Source organism: Eleutherodactylus coqui, chromosome 6 (assembly GCF_035609145.1).
Source record: "Eleutherodactylus coqui strain aEleCoq1 chromosome 6, aEleCoq1.hap1, whole genome shotgun sequence".
NCBI lineage: Eukaryota > Metazoa > Chordata > Amphibia > Anura > Eleutherodactylidae > Eleutherodactylus > Eleutherodactylus coqui.
In genome coordinates this window covers 145,197,927-145,216,075 of record NC_089842.1, presented here as the reverse complement: position 1 = coordinate 145,216,075, position 18,149 = coordinate 145,197,927, and the positions used below count along the sequence as shown (strand labels likewise).

The following is an 18,149-nucleotide window of genomic DNA, read 5'->3' as shown; positions in this document are numbered from 1 at the left end:
CATTAATATATATTACCCACACACACGTGTTTAAAAGTGGACCATAACAGTAGTCCTACAACACAGTTCACAAACCAAATTGGAACATGAAAACACAAGATGGCAGCAGGTAATAAATTAAAAGTATCTCATGTACAGCCACAAAAATCAAGACCATGGCGACCATAGATCCAATAGTCACAGCCTGTCAGGAAAGAAAGGTATCCATCTCTATTATGCCCTCGCAGCATTATCCTGCCCCAACTACCTAATATGGGGTAACCGTCCTGATAAGGGTGACCCTGTCTGGAGCCCGCTGCAATGCCGTTAATATATACCCTCAGAGTTGCAAATACACAAATAAACTCCCACGGGGACCCATTAGTGTTTTTCACACACAATGTTATTTTAAAAAACTGCATGTTTACAGAGTCAATATACTTTTCTGTAAAAAAAACTATACAGCCAAATGTTTTCTTTAAGGTAATAGAGAAATATGATATTTACTACATATGGTCTTTTTCTTCAAAACACAGCATGCTGTGTCAATTTCACATAGACGTCTGCCAAGAAACAAAATGCCTGAAAATGTGTCTGTATGAAAACAAATTTCACCCAAAAATGCTCGTCAAAATGCATGAAATTCATGATGTTTTTACAAAAAGATGTTTGTGCAGGAAACCTAATGGATAGAAAAACCAAAATGCATGCGGTTCGGAATGAGTTAAAAGGCAAACTAATGACCTTTATTGATGTTAATGATTTCCAGGAAGTGTACTCTGTCCTTCACAAGGTATACATTTACAGCTAGATATTCATAGGGCCATGCACAGTATGTTTTATATAAATATGGCTCAATCACTGCATAAGGTGATACAACCTTCTCATAGACTTTGTTTCAATTCTTCACCATTTTCAAGATAAGAGTTTGCTGTCAGTGAATGAGAACACTCTTGCTTATATTCATAGGCTGTAAATCTGCATGTAGCTAGTACTGCTCTTACCTGAGAAGTAGATACAATTGTAGCCAGTTTAGACAATGCTCTGTGAGCCAAATAACCTGGACTCCAGGGATTATTGCAATCTAGCTGAGAGATTTGTGCGTCCGTTGCTGTGTTTAGCTCACAGAGCATTGCCTAGACCAGTGCTACCTAATAGTTGCTTGGGAATTACATGTGACTCTTGACCCCATGTTGTAGGGCTCGCCAAGGGAATCATGGGTTATGATCAGATAATCTTTATTTATTTTGTAGCACTTTACAAATCAGAGGGCAAGTGAACAGACAAAACCAGATATTACCTACAGTAGTAAATTAAAACAATTTTAAAAATAGGAGTGAGGGCTCTGTCCACAAGAGCTTACAATCAATAAGCAACTATGGCTAACACAAACAGGACAAGTACTTGTTCTGTACAATGGTTCAGCCATCTTTTCTAAATAGGGTAGTATATACAAAGCTATATGAACCGATCACCAGCCAGTAACTACATATATACAGATTTGAAGTGTATTAGTGTACATGGATTGTGGGGAATACTAATGAATTAGGTTTAGAGGGAGAATGTAGAAAAGGGGTAAATGGAGAAGGGTTAGATTAGAGAAAGCAGTGGACCTCCCGAAGGTGATGTGCTTTTAGCCCACTCTTAAATCTCTGGATATTGGTGATTAACCAGATTGTCTGGGGTAGCGCATTCTAAGGAACTAGTGCAGCTCTGGAAAAGTCTTGGGAACAGGTTGGGATTACGGAGGATGCTAGTTTGAATGGACAGCATTGGTAGGGAGATACAGATGAGGGAAGAGATATACAGAGATGCAGCATTGTGGAGAGTATTATGGATGAGAGTCATGAATTTAAGTTGTATGGAGGGGCAACCAGTGTAGTGACGGGCACAGGGTGGAGGCATCAGTATATTGGTTAGAAAAAAAGATGAGCCTGCCTTCTGAAATCAGGATAGATTAGACAGGAAAGAGTTTAGTGAGGAAAAGACCGATCAGTTGTGACTCAGGCATCTTTCATACAAGCGACAGTGATATCTCCACAAGAAAATCACAGAGATATCGAAGCTGTGTTCCCACGATTTCGGCATTTTCTCGCAGCGATATTGCAAATGTGCAGCGCCCTTTTGACTGGATTTTCGGGGGAGCTTGAAATATAAGCCCTAGCTGCATTTAAAACCAAAAACAATACATTACCTAACAGGTGCTGTCCGCTCCGCTGCACTTCTCCTCCTGGAGCTCTGCTGCACTTGTTTGTAGTCTTCAGCAGCCCCCTTCCTGGTTAGGGGGTTCATAAATCCCGCCTCCAGGAAGCGCTGGCTGTGATTGATTCTCGAGTACCACGGCTCTGCCAATCAATACAGCGCTTAATGAACCAATCACAGCCATTCAATGGCCTACATATAAATTGCAAATCGCAGCGGCATAGAGCATGCTTCGATTTTCTTTTCCTCGCAAGATAGCATCAGACAAAACATTGCTAATGTGAAGGAATTCATAGGAAAGCATGGGCTTCATATACATGCGATTTGTAGCTATGTTGCATCTCGAGAAAATTGCGCAATTTTGTAGCCCATGTGAAAGCGGCCTTACAGTAGTCAAGACAAGAATGGGTCATGGCAACTACAAGAGTTTTCGGAATGTAAGAAAAAGGTAGATTCTGGAGAAGCTTTTAAGGTGCGGGTGCATTAGTGTGCAAGTGATTGAATATAGGAGGTACAGAAAAGATCAGAGTTAAATATGACCCCAAAACAGCAGGTGTGCTGGCAAGGAGATATTGTAGTACCCCACATGGCTGGAAATGTCAGGTATCTACTGGCAATTGATAGTGCCAATTCGGATGGCATAATACTGCTGCCAAATTTTCACTGTAATATTCACCAGCAGGTGTTTGCAACCTCCCAGGTTTGCAAAGACTGCGCTATGGCTCTACTACATCACATCCTAATGTAAGTCAGTGCCATCACGTTGCAACTCAAGCTTCCATAACCCGACAACTGCAAGAAACCCATCGCAAAAGGGTGGAGGGTGGACATGTACACCCCAGGAGTCAAGCCCACTCCACACTCAGCAGCTTTCATCTGCGTTAAACATCTGGCTGCAGCATCGGAACGGGTAGACAGAGATCCGCTTCACTGCCTCATCAGCTGCGATCACAGGGTGCCAATAGTTGCCATAGGAGCTCCGGACCTAGTGAAGGCTCCCAGACCTGTGATAGGACTTAAACAAGCTTACATTAAAAGTAAAGTATACGACAATACAGAACTATTTTAAACTATGTTTAACATAAAAACTTCTACAGTACTGGTAGGTCATTTTTGATGACACATTTCCTTTAAATACTTCAATCAAAACATATCAGCTAAGTTGCATGAGTTTGGAAGAAATTCAAGAGCATTATTACCCTCCCCAGGAGTGATTAAAGGGGTTGTCTCGCGGCAGCAAGTGGGTCTATACACTTCTGTATGGCCATATTAATGCACTTTGTAATATACATCGTGCATTAAATATGAGCCATACAGAAGTTATTCACTTACCTGCTCCGTTGCTGGTGTCCCCGTTGCCATGGTTCCGTCTAACTTCGGTGTCTTCTTGCTTTTTTAGACGCGCTTGCGCAGATGCATCTTCTCCCTTCGGCTGGTCTTGGAAGCATCGGCGTTTTGGCTCCGCCCCCTTGTACGCATCATCGCGTAGCTCCGCCCCATGACGTGGGCCGGTTCCAGCCACCTGATTGGCTGGAATCGGCACCTGACGGGGGCGGAGCTACGCGATGACGCGAAAAGGGGGCGGAGCCAAAACGCCGATGCTTCCAAGACCAGCCGAAGGGAGAAGATGCATCTGCGCAAGCGCGTCTAAAAAAGCAAGAAGACACCGAAGTTAGACGGAACCATGGCAACGGGGACACCAGCAACGGAGCAGGTAAGTGAATAACTTCTGTATGGCTCATATTTAATGCACGATGTATATTACAAAGTGCATTAATATGGCCATACAGAAGTGCTTAACCCCACTTGCTTTCGCGAGACAACCCCTTTAAGCAACAAAGCTCAAACCAAGAGCAAAGCATACAAAATAATCCATGAGGTCACAAAGGAACCAAAGGTAACATCTAGGCAACTAAAGGCCTTTCTCACATTAGCTAACGTAGTCTTCATGAGTCCACCATCAGGAGGACACTAAACTACAATGGTGTGCATGGTAGGATTACAAGGAGAAATCCGCTGCTTTCCTGTCTGTTGCTCGTCTGGAAAAGCAGGAAGGCTATTGGAACAATGTTTCGTGGACGGATAAGAAAAAAACAAAAAATAGCCTTTTGGCTTAAACGAGAAACATTATGTTTGGAGAAAGAAAACCACATTACAGCATAAAAACTTCATACCATCTGTGAAACACAATGGTGTTAGTATCATGGTTGGGCCATGGTTGGGCCTGTATTGCTGCAATGTTGGTCATGTAGCAAGACAACAATGCAAAGTACAAGTTGTTCTACAAAAAATGGCTAATGAAGAATAAAGTTATCATTCTGGAATAACCAAGTCAAAGTCCTGACCCTAATCCTATAGAAATGTTGTGGAAGGACCTGAAGCAAGCGATTCATGGGGGAAAACCCACCAACATGACAGATAAAGTAGTTTAGTACAGAGGAATGGAGTAACATTCCTCCAAGCCGATGTGCAGGACTAATTAAAGGGGTTGTCCCGAGGCAGCAAGTGGGTCTATACACTTCTGTATGGCCATAATAATGCACTTTGTAATATACATTGTGCATTAATTATGAGCCATACAGAAGTTATAAAAAGTTTTTTACTTACCTGCTCCGTTGCTAGCGTCCTCGTCTCCATGGCGCCGACTAATTTTTGGCCTCCGATGGCCAAATTAGCCGCGCTTGCGCAGTCCGGGTCTTCAGCAGTCTTCTATGGAGCCGCTCGTGCCAGAGAGCGGCTCCGTGTAGCTCCGCCCCGTCACGTGCCGATTCCAGCCAATCAGGAGGCTGGAATCGGCAGTGGACCGCACAGAAGAGCTGCGGTCCACGAAGACAGAGGATCCCGGCGGCCATCTTCAGCGGTAAGTATTGAAGTCACTGGAGCGCGGGGATTAAGGTAAGCGCTCCGGTAAACTTTCTTTACTTCCCTGCATCGGGGTTGTCTCGCGCCGAACGGGGGGGGGGTTGGAAAAAAAAAAAACCCGTTTCGGCGCGGGACAACCCCTTTAACAATTACCAGAAACTTTTAGTCATGCTGCACAAGGGAGTCCCACCAGATACTGGAAGCAAAGGGTCACATACTTTTGTCACACACAGATATGTGATAATGGATCATTTTCCTCAAACAAATGACCAATACTAATATTTTTGACTCCTTTGTTTGATGTGGTTCCCTTTATCTACTTTCCGGACATGTATGAAAGTCTGATATAGTTTTAGGTCAAAATATAAGCAGAAATGTGGAAAATTCTGAAGGGTTCACAAACGTTCAAGCAACACTGTAACTACTCTTAACCCCTTAATGACATGGCCTATTTTGGCGTTGAGGATCAAGCGATTTTTTTGGTATTTTCCCATCTCCATTTTTTCAAAAGCCATAACTTTTTTATTTTTCCGTCGACGCGGCCGTATAAGGGCTTGTTTTGCGTGGCGAGCTGTAGTTTTTATCGGTGCCACTTTTGGGTACATAGGCTATATCGCAAAACTTTTTTTTTTTTTTTATGATAACAGGGAGAGAGAATGCATCAATTCTGCCATAGATTTTTTTTTCTTTTTTTTTACAGCGTTAATCATGCAGCATAAATGACACACTAATTTTTTTCTGCGGGGCGGTACGGTTACAACGATACCAAAATTGTTATTTTTTTTTTAGGTTTTTACATTTTTTTGCAATAAAACCCCCTTTTTTTTGGAAATCTTTTTTTTTTCTCTATAGCTGCATTCAAAGTCCTGTAACTTTTTTATTTTTCTATGTACGGAGCTCTATGAGGGCTTATTTTTTGCGAGACGAGATGTAGTTTTAATTGGTACCATTTTGGGGAATGTATGGCTTTTTTGATCACTTTTATTGCATTTTTGGGAGGCAAAATGCTAAAAATTTGCATTTTGCCTCTGTTTTTTAGCGTTTTTTTTACGCTTTTTGTCGTACAAAATAAAAAGTGTGTTAAACTTTTTGCACACCTCGTTACGGACGCGTCAATACCCAAGATGTGGGGTTTTAATTTTTTTCCCTTTTTTTATGCTAATATTAGAAAAAGCACAGTGTCTGGCGTCCTGTTGCCATGGTGACAGGCCGGGCTCTCGTGATGACATCGCGAGAGTCGGCCGGAGACACAGAGGGAGTGCGGTCCCTCTGTGAACTCTTTCGCTGGCGCGATCTACTTAGATCGCGGCAGGGAAGGGGTTAACAGCGGGGGGAGCATCTCCGATGCCCCCCGCTGTTGCAGCGGGACGCTGGCTGTGACTGACAGCCAGCTCCCGCTGCGGGATAGCGCGGGATCTTATGTGATCTCGCGCTATCCCCAGGACGTACCGGTACGTCCTGTTGCGGGAAGTACCAGGCTCCCAGGACGTACCGGTACGTCCTGGAGCGGGAAGGGGTTAAAGGGCCACTTCTGATTTTTTTATTCATCAATTAAGTAGCTATCCCCCAGTATAGATAATTAGGCTAGTGTAACCTTGGTTGGTTATTTCCCTCTGTCTGAAACTCCCAGACTCTTTTTCCTCAGCTGGTCATGTGATCTCAATTCTAACCAACTCAAATGTTTTTTGGGGTTATGAATTCATTTTCTAGTCAATTTCTCAGTCAGTGTGATACAGTTACATGGATCTACTACAGAAACCGCTTACATGAGAATACAGGTATTCTTGTTGCAGTTACTGATGAGGGTCACAACTCCTGTCACACAATTATTATAGAGACGACCACAGCTCAGCCTCCTGACTGTATACTTATGGTCTATATAGCTTAGTTAGGAGAAAAAAGGAGGTGATGATAATTAAACTCTTCCCCCAGCAGGCGAAAATGGTATACCCTCAACTTATTTTACTTTCAAGATTGTCCCTGATAAGCATCAGACAGGGGTCTGCACTGTATGGAAGTGGCTGCAATATGCAGACGAGACCTTCAGATTGTAACAAGCAATCAACTGAGTAGGGCAGGCATGGTAAAATGAGTTTTCACCAAAGTAGCCCTTTAAAGGGGTTGTCCCGCGCCGAAACGCTTTTTGTTTTTTTTTCAACCCCCCCCCCCCCCCCGTTCGGCGCGAGACAACCCCGATGCAGGGGTTAAAAAAGATCACCGGACAGCGCTTACCTGAATCCCCGCGCTCCGGTGACTTCTTACTTACCCGGTGAAGATGGCCGCCGGCATCTTCTCCCTCCGTGGACCGCTGGGCTTCTGTGCGGTCCATTGCCGATTCCAGCCTCCTGATTGGCTGGAATCGGCACGTGACGGGGCAGAGCTACACGGAGCTACACGGAGCCCCATTGAGAAGATAAGAAGACCCGGACTGCGCAAGCGCGTCTAATTTGGCCATTAGACGGCGAAAATTAGACGGCAACCATGGAGACGAGGACGCCAGCAACGGAGCAGGTAAGTGAAAAACTTTTGATAACTTCTGTATGGCTCATAATTAATGCACAATGTACATTACAAAGTGCATTAATATGGCCATACAGAAGTGTATAGACCCACTTGCTGCCGCGGGACAACCCCTTTAAGTCACCCCCATTAAAGAAACCAAAAGGGTTAGTCCAGTATAAGCACATTTATTTTCAAGAGCGAGCACCACCTTTGTCTATCGGCCGTGTCTGGAATTGCATCGCTTTTGAAGTGAATGCGACTCATCTGCAATATGAAAAAAAGTGTGTTACCGTGTTACGCTCCCTGCACATAGCCAGATTTGCATTGCAGAATCCGGAGCAGGCGTCGGCCTCCGAATTCCGCAGCAAATACATGCCCTGACATGCTACGGAAAAACGTTTTTTCCTGCCCGCGAGCGGAAATCAATAGTGATTTTCCGCTTTTGGGGGGAAAAATTGCAGCATGCTTTATTTCTAGGCAGATGTCAGGTCAATGGAAGCTGTCTGACCCACGTCCCTTCCACAATCATTATTGCGGAAAAGGAACGCGGGATCTGCGCCATCACTTAGCGATGGCACGGCATTATCTGTACTGCGCATGTGCACCGGCACATCCGAAGTACAGATGAGAAGAATCCGGACAGGTACGCGGGGTTCACCGGCCGGGTACAGGGTCGGATTCCGCTGCAACATCCCGCATACGGAATCCAACTCGGTCGTGTGCAGGTGGCCTTAGCCAGTAAAGTAAAATGTGATTGTTCTTAGTAAGAGAAACCAAGTAATCTTATAGATATGATACCTTTCAATGGCTAACAAAAATACATGATGTTACAGTGAACTTTCAAACATACTCAGGGTTCTTCGCCAGACATAATGAAATAGATCAGAAGAAGCATACATATATACACATACATATGACCAGGCATAGGCATGGTGTGATTAATTTGCACTTAAAACAATACCAGAACAGGATAAGTAGAGGAGCAAATAATTAGTCCACTGATAAGGATGTGAAAGATTTATGGTCTCTAGATTGGTGTTAGAGGGTCACCAGGCCAGCGTGTTATCTCTGCTATAGATTTCTCATGTTCTCCACTGTAGCATGAAGACTCCTGCAATGTTTATGTATGGCTTTAGAGTGTCAAAGATTGTTACAAACCTATATCTCAAATTCTTTTATTCTGTTGAGACTTGAAGTTGCATTTTAAAATAGTAACCTTCATATGTTGTATGTTGTGTCCGTAAATAGAAAAATACTCAGCCATAGGCAATTTGCTCTTTTTGCCCTGCTTCTCCAACATAAAGACCACTTACAGGACATTTACTGCACAGGTCAAGTACACAACATTGGACATGGAATATATGAATGTCCCCGGGATCTTATATTTGTGCTGTGTGTTGGGGATCCGTATCCTGTCCGCGGTCAGTACACATCAAAAAGTTAATCGTTTACAGCCAGACCATCATATACAACCGGATCTGCTCCAACCCAACAGACAGAGAGGAACATTTATACCATCTTAAAAGGACATTTTTATATCAGGGCTACCATCCCACCTTAATTGATGACCAAATCACCAGAGCCACCAGGATACCCAGGAATCAGCTACTCCAATACACATAGAAAGAAGAAGTCAGTCATTTACCTCTAGTAGTGACCTACAATTCACAGCTAGAGGTATCAAGGAAAACCGCAAAGAAACTCCATCATGCCCTACAAAAGGATGACGGTCTGAAAACGATATTCCCGGTCCCTCCGCTTCTGTGTTACAAGTAACCTCTAAACATGAGGAACTTTATAATCAGGAGTGCATTGCCCTCTGACACACAAAAAGGACCTTATCCCTGTAATGTAAGGAGCTGCAAGACCTGCTCACATGTACTGACTGCGGACAGGATACAGATACCCAACACACAGCAGGACTATAAGATCCCAGGGACATTCACATGTTCCATGTCCAATGTCGTGTACCTGATCCTATGCAGTAAATGTCCTGTTGGGCGTCTTTATGGGCTCAAGCAGACAGCTGGATTGGATCTCGCTGTGAGAATTCTCGCAGTAGGATGCAGCCCGTGCCCCTGCAGAGACCTGTGGCTCACCTCCTGCAGCGTCTTCTCCTCCAGCTGCCGCCCAGCCGACACATGTGCAGAGCAGAGTCGGTGCGTCAGCAGCGATGTTTCTGCGCAGGCCTCTGCGAGGCTCACACAGAAATAGGACATGCCGCAATTTGTTTACTGCGCGAGTTTTCATGCGGTCAAATCACTGCTGTCTGCATAGGATTGCATAAACGAATGCAATCCTATTACAGCGTGCACAGGCGGAAATTCTGCGGGAAATCCAGCTGCGGAATTTCTGCACATGTGGATTCACCCTATGTTGGAGAAACAGGACAAAAACTGAACGTGAAGATGAGGTGTCACCCCCCACACGATTAAGTAAAGACAGAATTACCTGTGCCTGAGCATTTTTCTAGGCATAGACACAACATCCAACATATGACGCGGCGGCGGTGGGCGGGGAAGCGTTTTCACTCTATCTTCCGCTGTACTACAGCGGAAGATAGCGTGAACGGACGGCTTTGATTGACTGCAATAGAAGCCGTCCGCGCGTACACCCGCGGCAAATAGAGCATGTCGCGGGTGAGGACGGGTGAATTCACAGTGCAGAATACCGCGATGGAATTCCGCACCGTGAGCATTGAGCTATTAGGTGCAATAGAACCTAATAGCTGCGGGCAACGCAGCGGATTTCCGCCGCGAATTACGCGGCGGAAATCCGTTCGTGGGAAGGAGGCCTTAGAGAATATGAGGAATCTATAGCAGAGATAACACGCTGGCCTGGTGACCTCCTAACACCAATCTAGAGACCATAAAACTTTCCCATCCTTATCAGTGGACTAATTATATTTACTCCTCTACTCATCCTGTCCTGGTATTGTTTCAAGTGCAAATTAATCACAGTATGTTTGTGCCTTTTTATAATATACATACTTCTTCAGATCTATTAAGCCTGAGGAAGAATCCTAAGTAGGTTTGAAAGCCCGCTATAACATCATGTATTTACAAGAGAACTTTGTTTCTCTTATTGAGAACAATCACATTTTGATCTACAATATGAAACAGCCTATGGACAAGCGTGACATTGCTTCTTGGGGGAAAAAACTGACAATTTCATCTAATCCTGAACAAGTCATATAATTCCTTATCATAGAGATAAGACAAATGGAAAGAATGAAGCTATTTAAATGCCTCCAGTATTGGGAAAATCCATATCCTTACTGTTTTAGCAGCAGAATCCCCATGTGTAGCTTCTTGCTTAAAACTGAAAGTAATGTCTGGGACTTTACTAAAATAAACCTGCGGTGAGTCATCTGCTCCTGACCTATTGGATGAAGCAGGACATACTTTGACAGTAGCATTGACATAGATGACTGCAAGATGTCACTTGGATTTTATTTTGTATGGTATATTCTTTAGTTGTGTTCTTCAGGCACTAATCAGGGGTGGGGTGACAAATCGATAGAATATGCAACCCTGTTAGGCTGCCATTGAGGGCAGGAGCATAATTATTTCTTTACAACTGCTTTTACAAGATTTTTTAAAGGCACAAGAACAGAAGTACATTACAGCACAAATAGGTATTTGACAGGAAATGTTTGCAGTAATATCAAATTAGTTGCTGAATCATCTCCCACAATCACACATCATGGGAGTAATAAGGTAGAATTTTGGAAAAAGTGGTATGGGCACAATTTATAAATTGTTAAAAAAACCAAAAACATACAATAAGGCTGGGCTCTCGTGAGCGTAATCTTATTGCTTATTACGCGCGCAATTCATGTTATAACCCCAAGTCACTAAAACTTCATAAACATCATTGTCCAGTTAGGAAGTATAAGTGATTATGAATCGATTTCACTGGCTTTGGTGTCAATTAAAATGACTGCAGATACGTCGGAGAGGCAACAGGAAGAAAATTCTCAAAAGGGAATGGTTTTGCAGGCAGTCGGCACAAATGATTGCTCTCTCCTTAACTTTCCTGAATGATTATTCTCTAGTTTTGTGGTTATTTTATCTAGTTTCCTTGTCACCATTGGTAGATGAGGCAGTACCTGCAGCCCATCAGGTAGCACAGGTAGTCCTGCTCCTCCAGCATGGTATATCCATGCGTTCCGTCACAAGAAGGTTTGCTGTGTCTCCCAGCACAGTCTCAAGAGCATGGAGGAGATACAAGGACAAGGGCCATTACACGGATAGGATATTGTATGGGGATAAGCTAGGATATTGTATGGGGATTGGCGGCATGCAGTAAGTACGAATGTCACTGCCTACTTGCTGCATACTTGCACAGGGCACACAATCTTTGTGTGAGCCCAGCGTAAGGTAAATAGAAGACTATAGGTGTAAAACCAGTTTTTGCATCTGCGTTGGGACCTTTAGTGGGAGGTTCCACCACAGATCCGGCTCACAAGCCAACATAGCCAACGTGGTCAGTCCAGCGGTTCGGTTCCATCCTGAGACGGAGCCGTTTGGCTGCAGGGGTACCCCACCCCTTTCCTGCTCCCTGTAAGGAGCAGAAAAGTGGAAACCCAAGTGAAGGTGTGAAACCACCCTTATATACACAGGGAACCACAGCACTAAAATGATGTAACTGAGGGAATCTGATCACAGGGTGCAAAAGGCATGAGTTGCCGGCAGGCATTGCATATCAACAATCCAAGTTTAAACACATTCCTTCTTAAAGCATGAAAGTTAAAAAGCTCAGCTGGAATCTTGACAGTTACACAATTTAGAAACAAATTTGCATAATTGCAGAAGAAATACAGTAGAATCAGTGTAACAACGATATACAGTAGTTGGTTGTGGTGGTGATGGTGGCTACATCTGTCCTACTTAAGCTCAATATCTTTCGGGGCTGCGGCACCCCGATACTGCCACAGCCTATTCATGGGTCTCTTAGTGAAACTATGCTGTGAGAAGACTCCTCTCTACACCCATCTTCTTATCAATCCTCAAATGCAGGCTCACTCACTTTACTTGCGGTGGCCCTCCGCAGTCAGTCCATCATTCAGTTCATGCAGTGCTCCTTATACAAATGTAGTCTCAATAGTACCTTGCTAAGCAACTACATAAAGTAACAATTTTGGTAATTTTGCCTCTGTACATCACAATAGAGGTGAAACACAGCCATCAATATGACTGAAGTGTAGACTATAAGCTTTAGTTTAAGGGGTTGAAAAAAATATATTACGCTAACTGTTTAAGAATTACAGCCATTTTTCACATAGTCTCTCCATTTTGACAGCCTCAAAAGATATTCGACAAACTAACAGAAAATGAATATAAGTACCTGGATGCAAATACTTTGCAGTCAATGTCTGCTTGAAGTCTGGAAAGCATGTACATCTCCAAATGCTGAGCTTCCTCCGTAGAGAGGCTCGGCGAGGACTTTACTTCAGCCACTGAAAGTTACTGCTCGTTTATAGGTCTCTGTCTTCAGTTTTGTCTTCAGCACTCACGAACATTGATTATTCATTCATTAAACGTGTAATTATAAAAGTTACAAGTGCAAACGTCTCTAAAATGTCAAGCGATGCAAATAAGGGCCATGCTATCATAGAAAAAGTTTGGGGAATTCCAGCAAGTCCTGCATTTGTTACCCAACAATGGACAATAGTGTATTAAATAAAGATACTGTAGTAAATGGTACAGTCAGCAATAAAAATGGGTGAGGATACGATTAAAGTCACTAGTATGATGTACTATATGTGCCTCTATGCATCGACCAGTGACTCTGGCATACTGTACGAGGGGCGTTCATTAAAGATTTCTCCTGACCCACTTCTATTTATCGCATGATGCTGAAACTGCACGTGTGTCATGATATAAGTCTCTATAGTCTACGTGCCAATATGCAACTCTGAATTGATAATGGTCTTTCTTTTCTAGGTGCTGAAGTGGTACGAGGTCTGCTAGTGGACCCAGTGGAAGACAGGGCAGTCATCTGGTTCCTTTACTTGAAAGGCCGCACACCAAGGGAGACGGTCGATGAGATGAAAGGTTTATGGGGAGGATTCCCCATCATATGATGTAGTCAAGAACTGGCATTGTCAATTCAAATGTGGTCAGACTTCGGTGGAAACTCCAATTCCAGGGCAACCCCACTCCGCTATTGATGAACACACCATTTCCATTTTGGAAAATCGCCACATAACTATTTGGAACCTAGCCCAAAGTGTCAAGATTAGTGTGGGATCCATAGAAAAAATCATCCAAGACCATCTTCATATGCATAAGGTATCTGCTCGCTTTATTTCTCCCATCTATTAGTAATGATTTGCCCTCACATCAGTCTTGTTATTATACACTATGTAATGGTGTGGACATATAGTTGCAGTGATGTATGTATAAAATTCCATTAGATCGGCTCCCCCCGTTTATTCGCATTCTCCTATTGCATTTCCCCTTTATATCGCTCTCTTGAGAGTTATATAATAATACTAGCTAATATACCCGGCTTCGCCCAAGTTATTTTGGTACAGGTGTTTACCTTTTGTTTGCACGAAGAATTTTCTGATGTCACGGTTACTTCAGAGGAACCGAAGAATTAAAGGGGTTGTCCCGAGGCAGCAAGTGGGTCTATACACTTCTGCATGGCCATAATAATGCACTTTGTAATGTACATTGTGCATTAATTATGAGCCATACAGAAGTTATAAAAAGTTTTATACTTACCTGCTCCGTTGCTGGCGTCCTCGTCTCCATGGTGCCGACTAATTTTCGCCCTCCGATGGCCAAATTAGCCGCGCTTGCGCAGTCCGGGTCTTCTCCTCTTCTCTATGGGGCTCCGTGTAGCTCCGTGTAGCTCCGCCCCGTCACGTGCCGATTCCAGCCAATCAGGAGGCTGGAATCGGCAATGGACCGCACAGAAGCCCTGCGGTCCATGGAGACAGAGGATCCCGGCGGCCATCTTCAGCAGGTGAGTATGAAGACGCCGGACCGCCGGGATTCAGGTAAGCGCTGTGCGGGTTGTTTTTTTAACCCCTGCAGCGGGGTTGTCTCGCGCCGAACGGGGGGGGGGGGGGGGGTTTAAAAAAAAAAAAAACCCGTTTCGGCGCGGGACAACCCCTTTAAGTCTGTATACACATAGAGGAGTGTTATATTCTCCTCAGACTGCATGTACCGATGTCCCTCTGCAGAATGTGCCACCCCTCCCACTCTCCTCACTTTTTACCTTTAAAGAACCCCCCCCCCCCCTATTTATTCAAATTTAACCCCAGGCTGGAGGTTGCAGCCCCTTCTTAGCCTTAAAGGCATGCTCCCTGCCTGCAGTCCATGGCCGCTTCCTTATGTACTTTACAGCCTTTCAGTATACACACAGAGGTCTGTTTTATTCCCCCCACTATATAAACAATGAGAAGCATTACATTCTCCTCAGTATATACACACAAAGGTCAATTAGATTCTCCTTAGTATATATACAAGGGTGAGGCGCATTCTCCTCAGTATATACACATAGAGGTGAGGAAGATTCTCCTCAGTATATACACATAGAGGAGCATTAGATTCTCCTCAGTATATATACATAGAGCATTAGATTCTCCTCAGTATATATGCACAGAAGTCAGTTAGATTCTCTTCAGTATATACACAGAGGTCAGTTAGATTATTCTCTGTATATGCACACTGAGGTCAGGTAGATTCTCAGTATATGCACACAGAGGTCAGGTAGATTCTGATCAGCATATACACATAGAGGTGAGGCAGATTCTCCTCAGTATATACACATAGGGGGAGGTAGATTTTCCTCAGTATATACACATAGAGATCAGTTATATTCTCCTCAGTATATGCACACTGAGGCCAGGTAGATTCTCCTCAGTATATACACAAAGAGGTGAGGTAGATTTTACTTAGTATATACACATAAAGGTGAGGTAGATTCCCCTCAGTATACACAAGTAGAAGTGAGGTAGATTTTGCTCTGTATATACACATAGAGGTGAGGTAGACTCTCCTCAGTATACAAATCTTGTCCCTACACCTTATGGTTTCTGAGAAAGGAACTATCTTCTGTATCATAGATTTTCGCACAGTTTTTTACACTTAGAATTGAATATTGAAGTTACGACCCCTTTACTTTTTCTATTCACAACCTCAAGAGTGGTCATGGCAAATCTCACGTTTGTGCAGTACAGATGTGCGTTATTAGTTGCATTACATAGGGGGTCACTTACTTTTGCACTTAGAATTGAATAATCAAGTTGCGACCCCTTTACTTTTCCTATTTATTACCTAAACAATGGTTGTGACAAATTTCATGTTTGTACAACACGGGGAAGTTATGCTAGTTTTCTGTATGCTCTTTCAAAGTTTATAACAGGCACTTGGACTCGCACGTGATTACTACTGTATTCTTCCACAGCACTTTAGCACCATATCACACAGCGATAGTACATGCTTATCGCGCCAGATGACATTTGTTATTTAGATATCTGTGTTCTGATGTTTGCTGTATGCTCTCATGTCTGAAGGTAGGATACTTTGAATAAAAAGAAGAATAAACTTGCAATGAAGAAGTTGACTTGTTTATGGGGTAACACAGCTAACAGAACATAAAATAGAATATTCTATTAGAATGAGGCTGCTTTGGTGATTTACAGCTGTTGCACGCATATTCCACACATATTTTTAAGACAGCAGCTGGCAGCAGTTGTATGTCTCCCTGCCAAAAAACATGAGGCTTGGATTAAGTCTGTCCGTTTTAATGTCAGTCCTTTCAGTATCCTTTTTAGTAAAAGCAAAAGTTAAAGCAATCCTGTGGGAACAAAACTGGTTCAATGCACTTCTTCATTCTTCCAATATGGCCACAGGATTCCGGTCACGACTCCATCCACACTTTGGTCAGGAAGCAGCATGCAGTGTCTAGCAACTGATGTAATCAGAGGAACGTATAATGTCTTAGGCTGCTCTAACACATAGACACGGCAAGTGTGGCGATTTAAATCACGTTTTAGGGCACACCATCATTGTGATGGGTGATGAGGTACACTAAATGCACAAATATAGAGCAGATTCCGCTCAAAAATCACGACCCGATCAAGCGCATGTCTGCGAGGCCCTATTGAGAGAGGCAAAGTTCATTTTGTCCCACCTTAATCACTGGAATGCTCCCCGGTTCCTTTCTGCAGTTATACTCACAAGCCTTCAAAGCAGCCCTCCGGTTATCTTGGCTTCCTCAAACAAATAAATATCACGGACAGGAGTATGGCTTATGTGAGAATTCTTCCTGCTTTATTTATTTAACATGTGCGCAGGAAGAATTCTCACATAAGCCGTACTCCTGTCCGTGATAATCATTTGTGTGAGAGAGGCCTTAGACTACCAATGTACCATCAGTGTTCAGTGTGCATCAGGTAGTCTAAGAAGTGCCACGGCTATGCTGGAATACAAAGAGGGGCCCCAGAAAGAAGGACAACCAAGGAAAAGGATAGCACCTGGTAATATAACTCCCAAGTCTGGTCCCTGGATATATTTCGGCTTGGGAATGGAAGCTATAGCTCACCTGAGCTCCCTTGATAGAATCTAAGTGGCGAAACATTTTGGGAGGGCAAGTGTTACATGTTTTTTAGGCCAGGTTTAGGGATGGCTCAACTATGCAAAAAATTATTATAGATTGCTAGGCACCGAGGCAGTCTTTTGTGGTTTGACAGAGACCTCTCTGACATCTCCAGCCTCTGCATAATCAGCATAGCATTTCACTGGAAGATTATAATTCGGCTGCTTATATAGCACCTCCACTAACTAACACCCTGTGCATCTCATTATTGGCTGCCAACAGTCAGGTAATTTCCCCAAACCCTTCATGCTGTGTGAATATATTAGTGACTAAAGACAAATGCCCTCATAGCCTGCCTAGCAATTCTTTTATGGACTCAGTAAGGATTTAGTTCAGCCACCTATTCCTTAATTTTAAAGTGTCTTTGTCTGTTTTGAGCGCATATATAATTTTATATTATTCTCTTTTGGGAGGGTATAACCATTAAGCTGTCTTTCAGCCTTTGCCAAATTTGTGGAAATTACATTCAAACATTTGTCATTGTTTAGTTCCCTTTTCCTACTGGATTTATGAACTTCATCTTGCTTGGTCTTGTCTTCATTTACACAGTCATCCTATAGATTTATAATCTGGATCTTTATTATTAATGGTTTCTTGACTCACATTAATAGCTAAAACTTGTACCTCGCCCATAAAGAGATTGGTTACCATTTGAAAACCTCGGTGAGTTGTGCCACACTCATTTTGTCTATCATCCATGATAAACTGTATAACAATATTGCCTGTTTAGCTAGTTGCATCAATGCCAAAACTTCTTAACCCCTTCATGCCCACTATCTGTATATAAATATATGTCCTAAATGTTGAAGCACTGTGCATCTTGGATGTATATATACATTCTCTGTTTTATTGGCAAATCTCACCGTATAACTCTCTGCCAGTAAAGAGATTGCAACGGCTATTTGTCAGTTCAACCCTAATGACGTGACAGAGCTGAAATGATCAGCTCTCAGCAATGAAAAGTGATAAGCATAGTGCTCAAAGCA

General features: G+C 43.2%; 1 protein-coding gene across 2 annotated transcripts in view; it reads right to left on the bottom strand.

Annotated features, from left to right (window-relative positions):
- Nucleotides 1-18,149, bottom strand: part of FLT3LG (fms related receptor tyrosine kinase 3 ligand) — a 111,300-nt gene that overhangs the window by 81,080 nt on the left and 12,071 nt on the right. Inside the window, exon 1 of one of the 2 annotated variants that reach the window (XM_066607827.1) lies at nt 12,895-13,005. The exons of the other annotated variant lie outside the window; for it this stretch is intronic. Within the exon in view, the coding sequence (XP_066463924.1) occupies nt 12,895-12,950 (56 nt within the window). The 5' untranslated portion in view covers nt 12,951-13,005. Of the gene's footprint in view, nt 1-12,894; nt 13,006-18,149 lie in introns of those variants that run through there. 2 annotated transcript variants of the gene reach the window in all.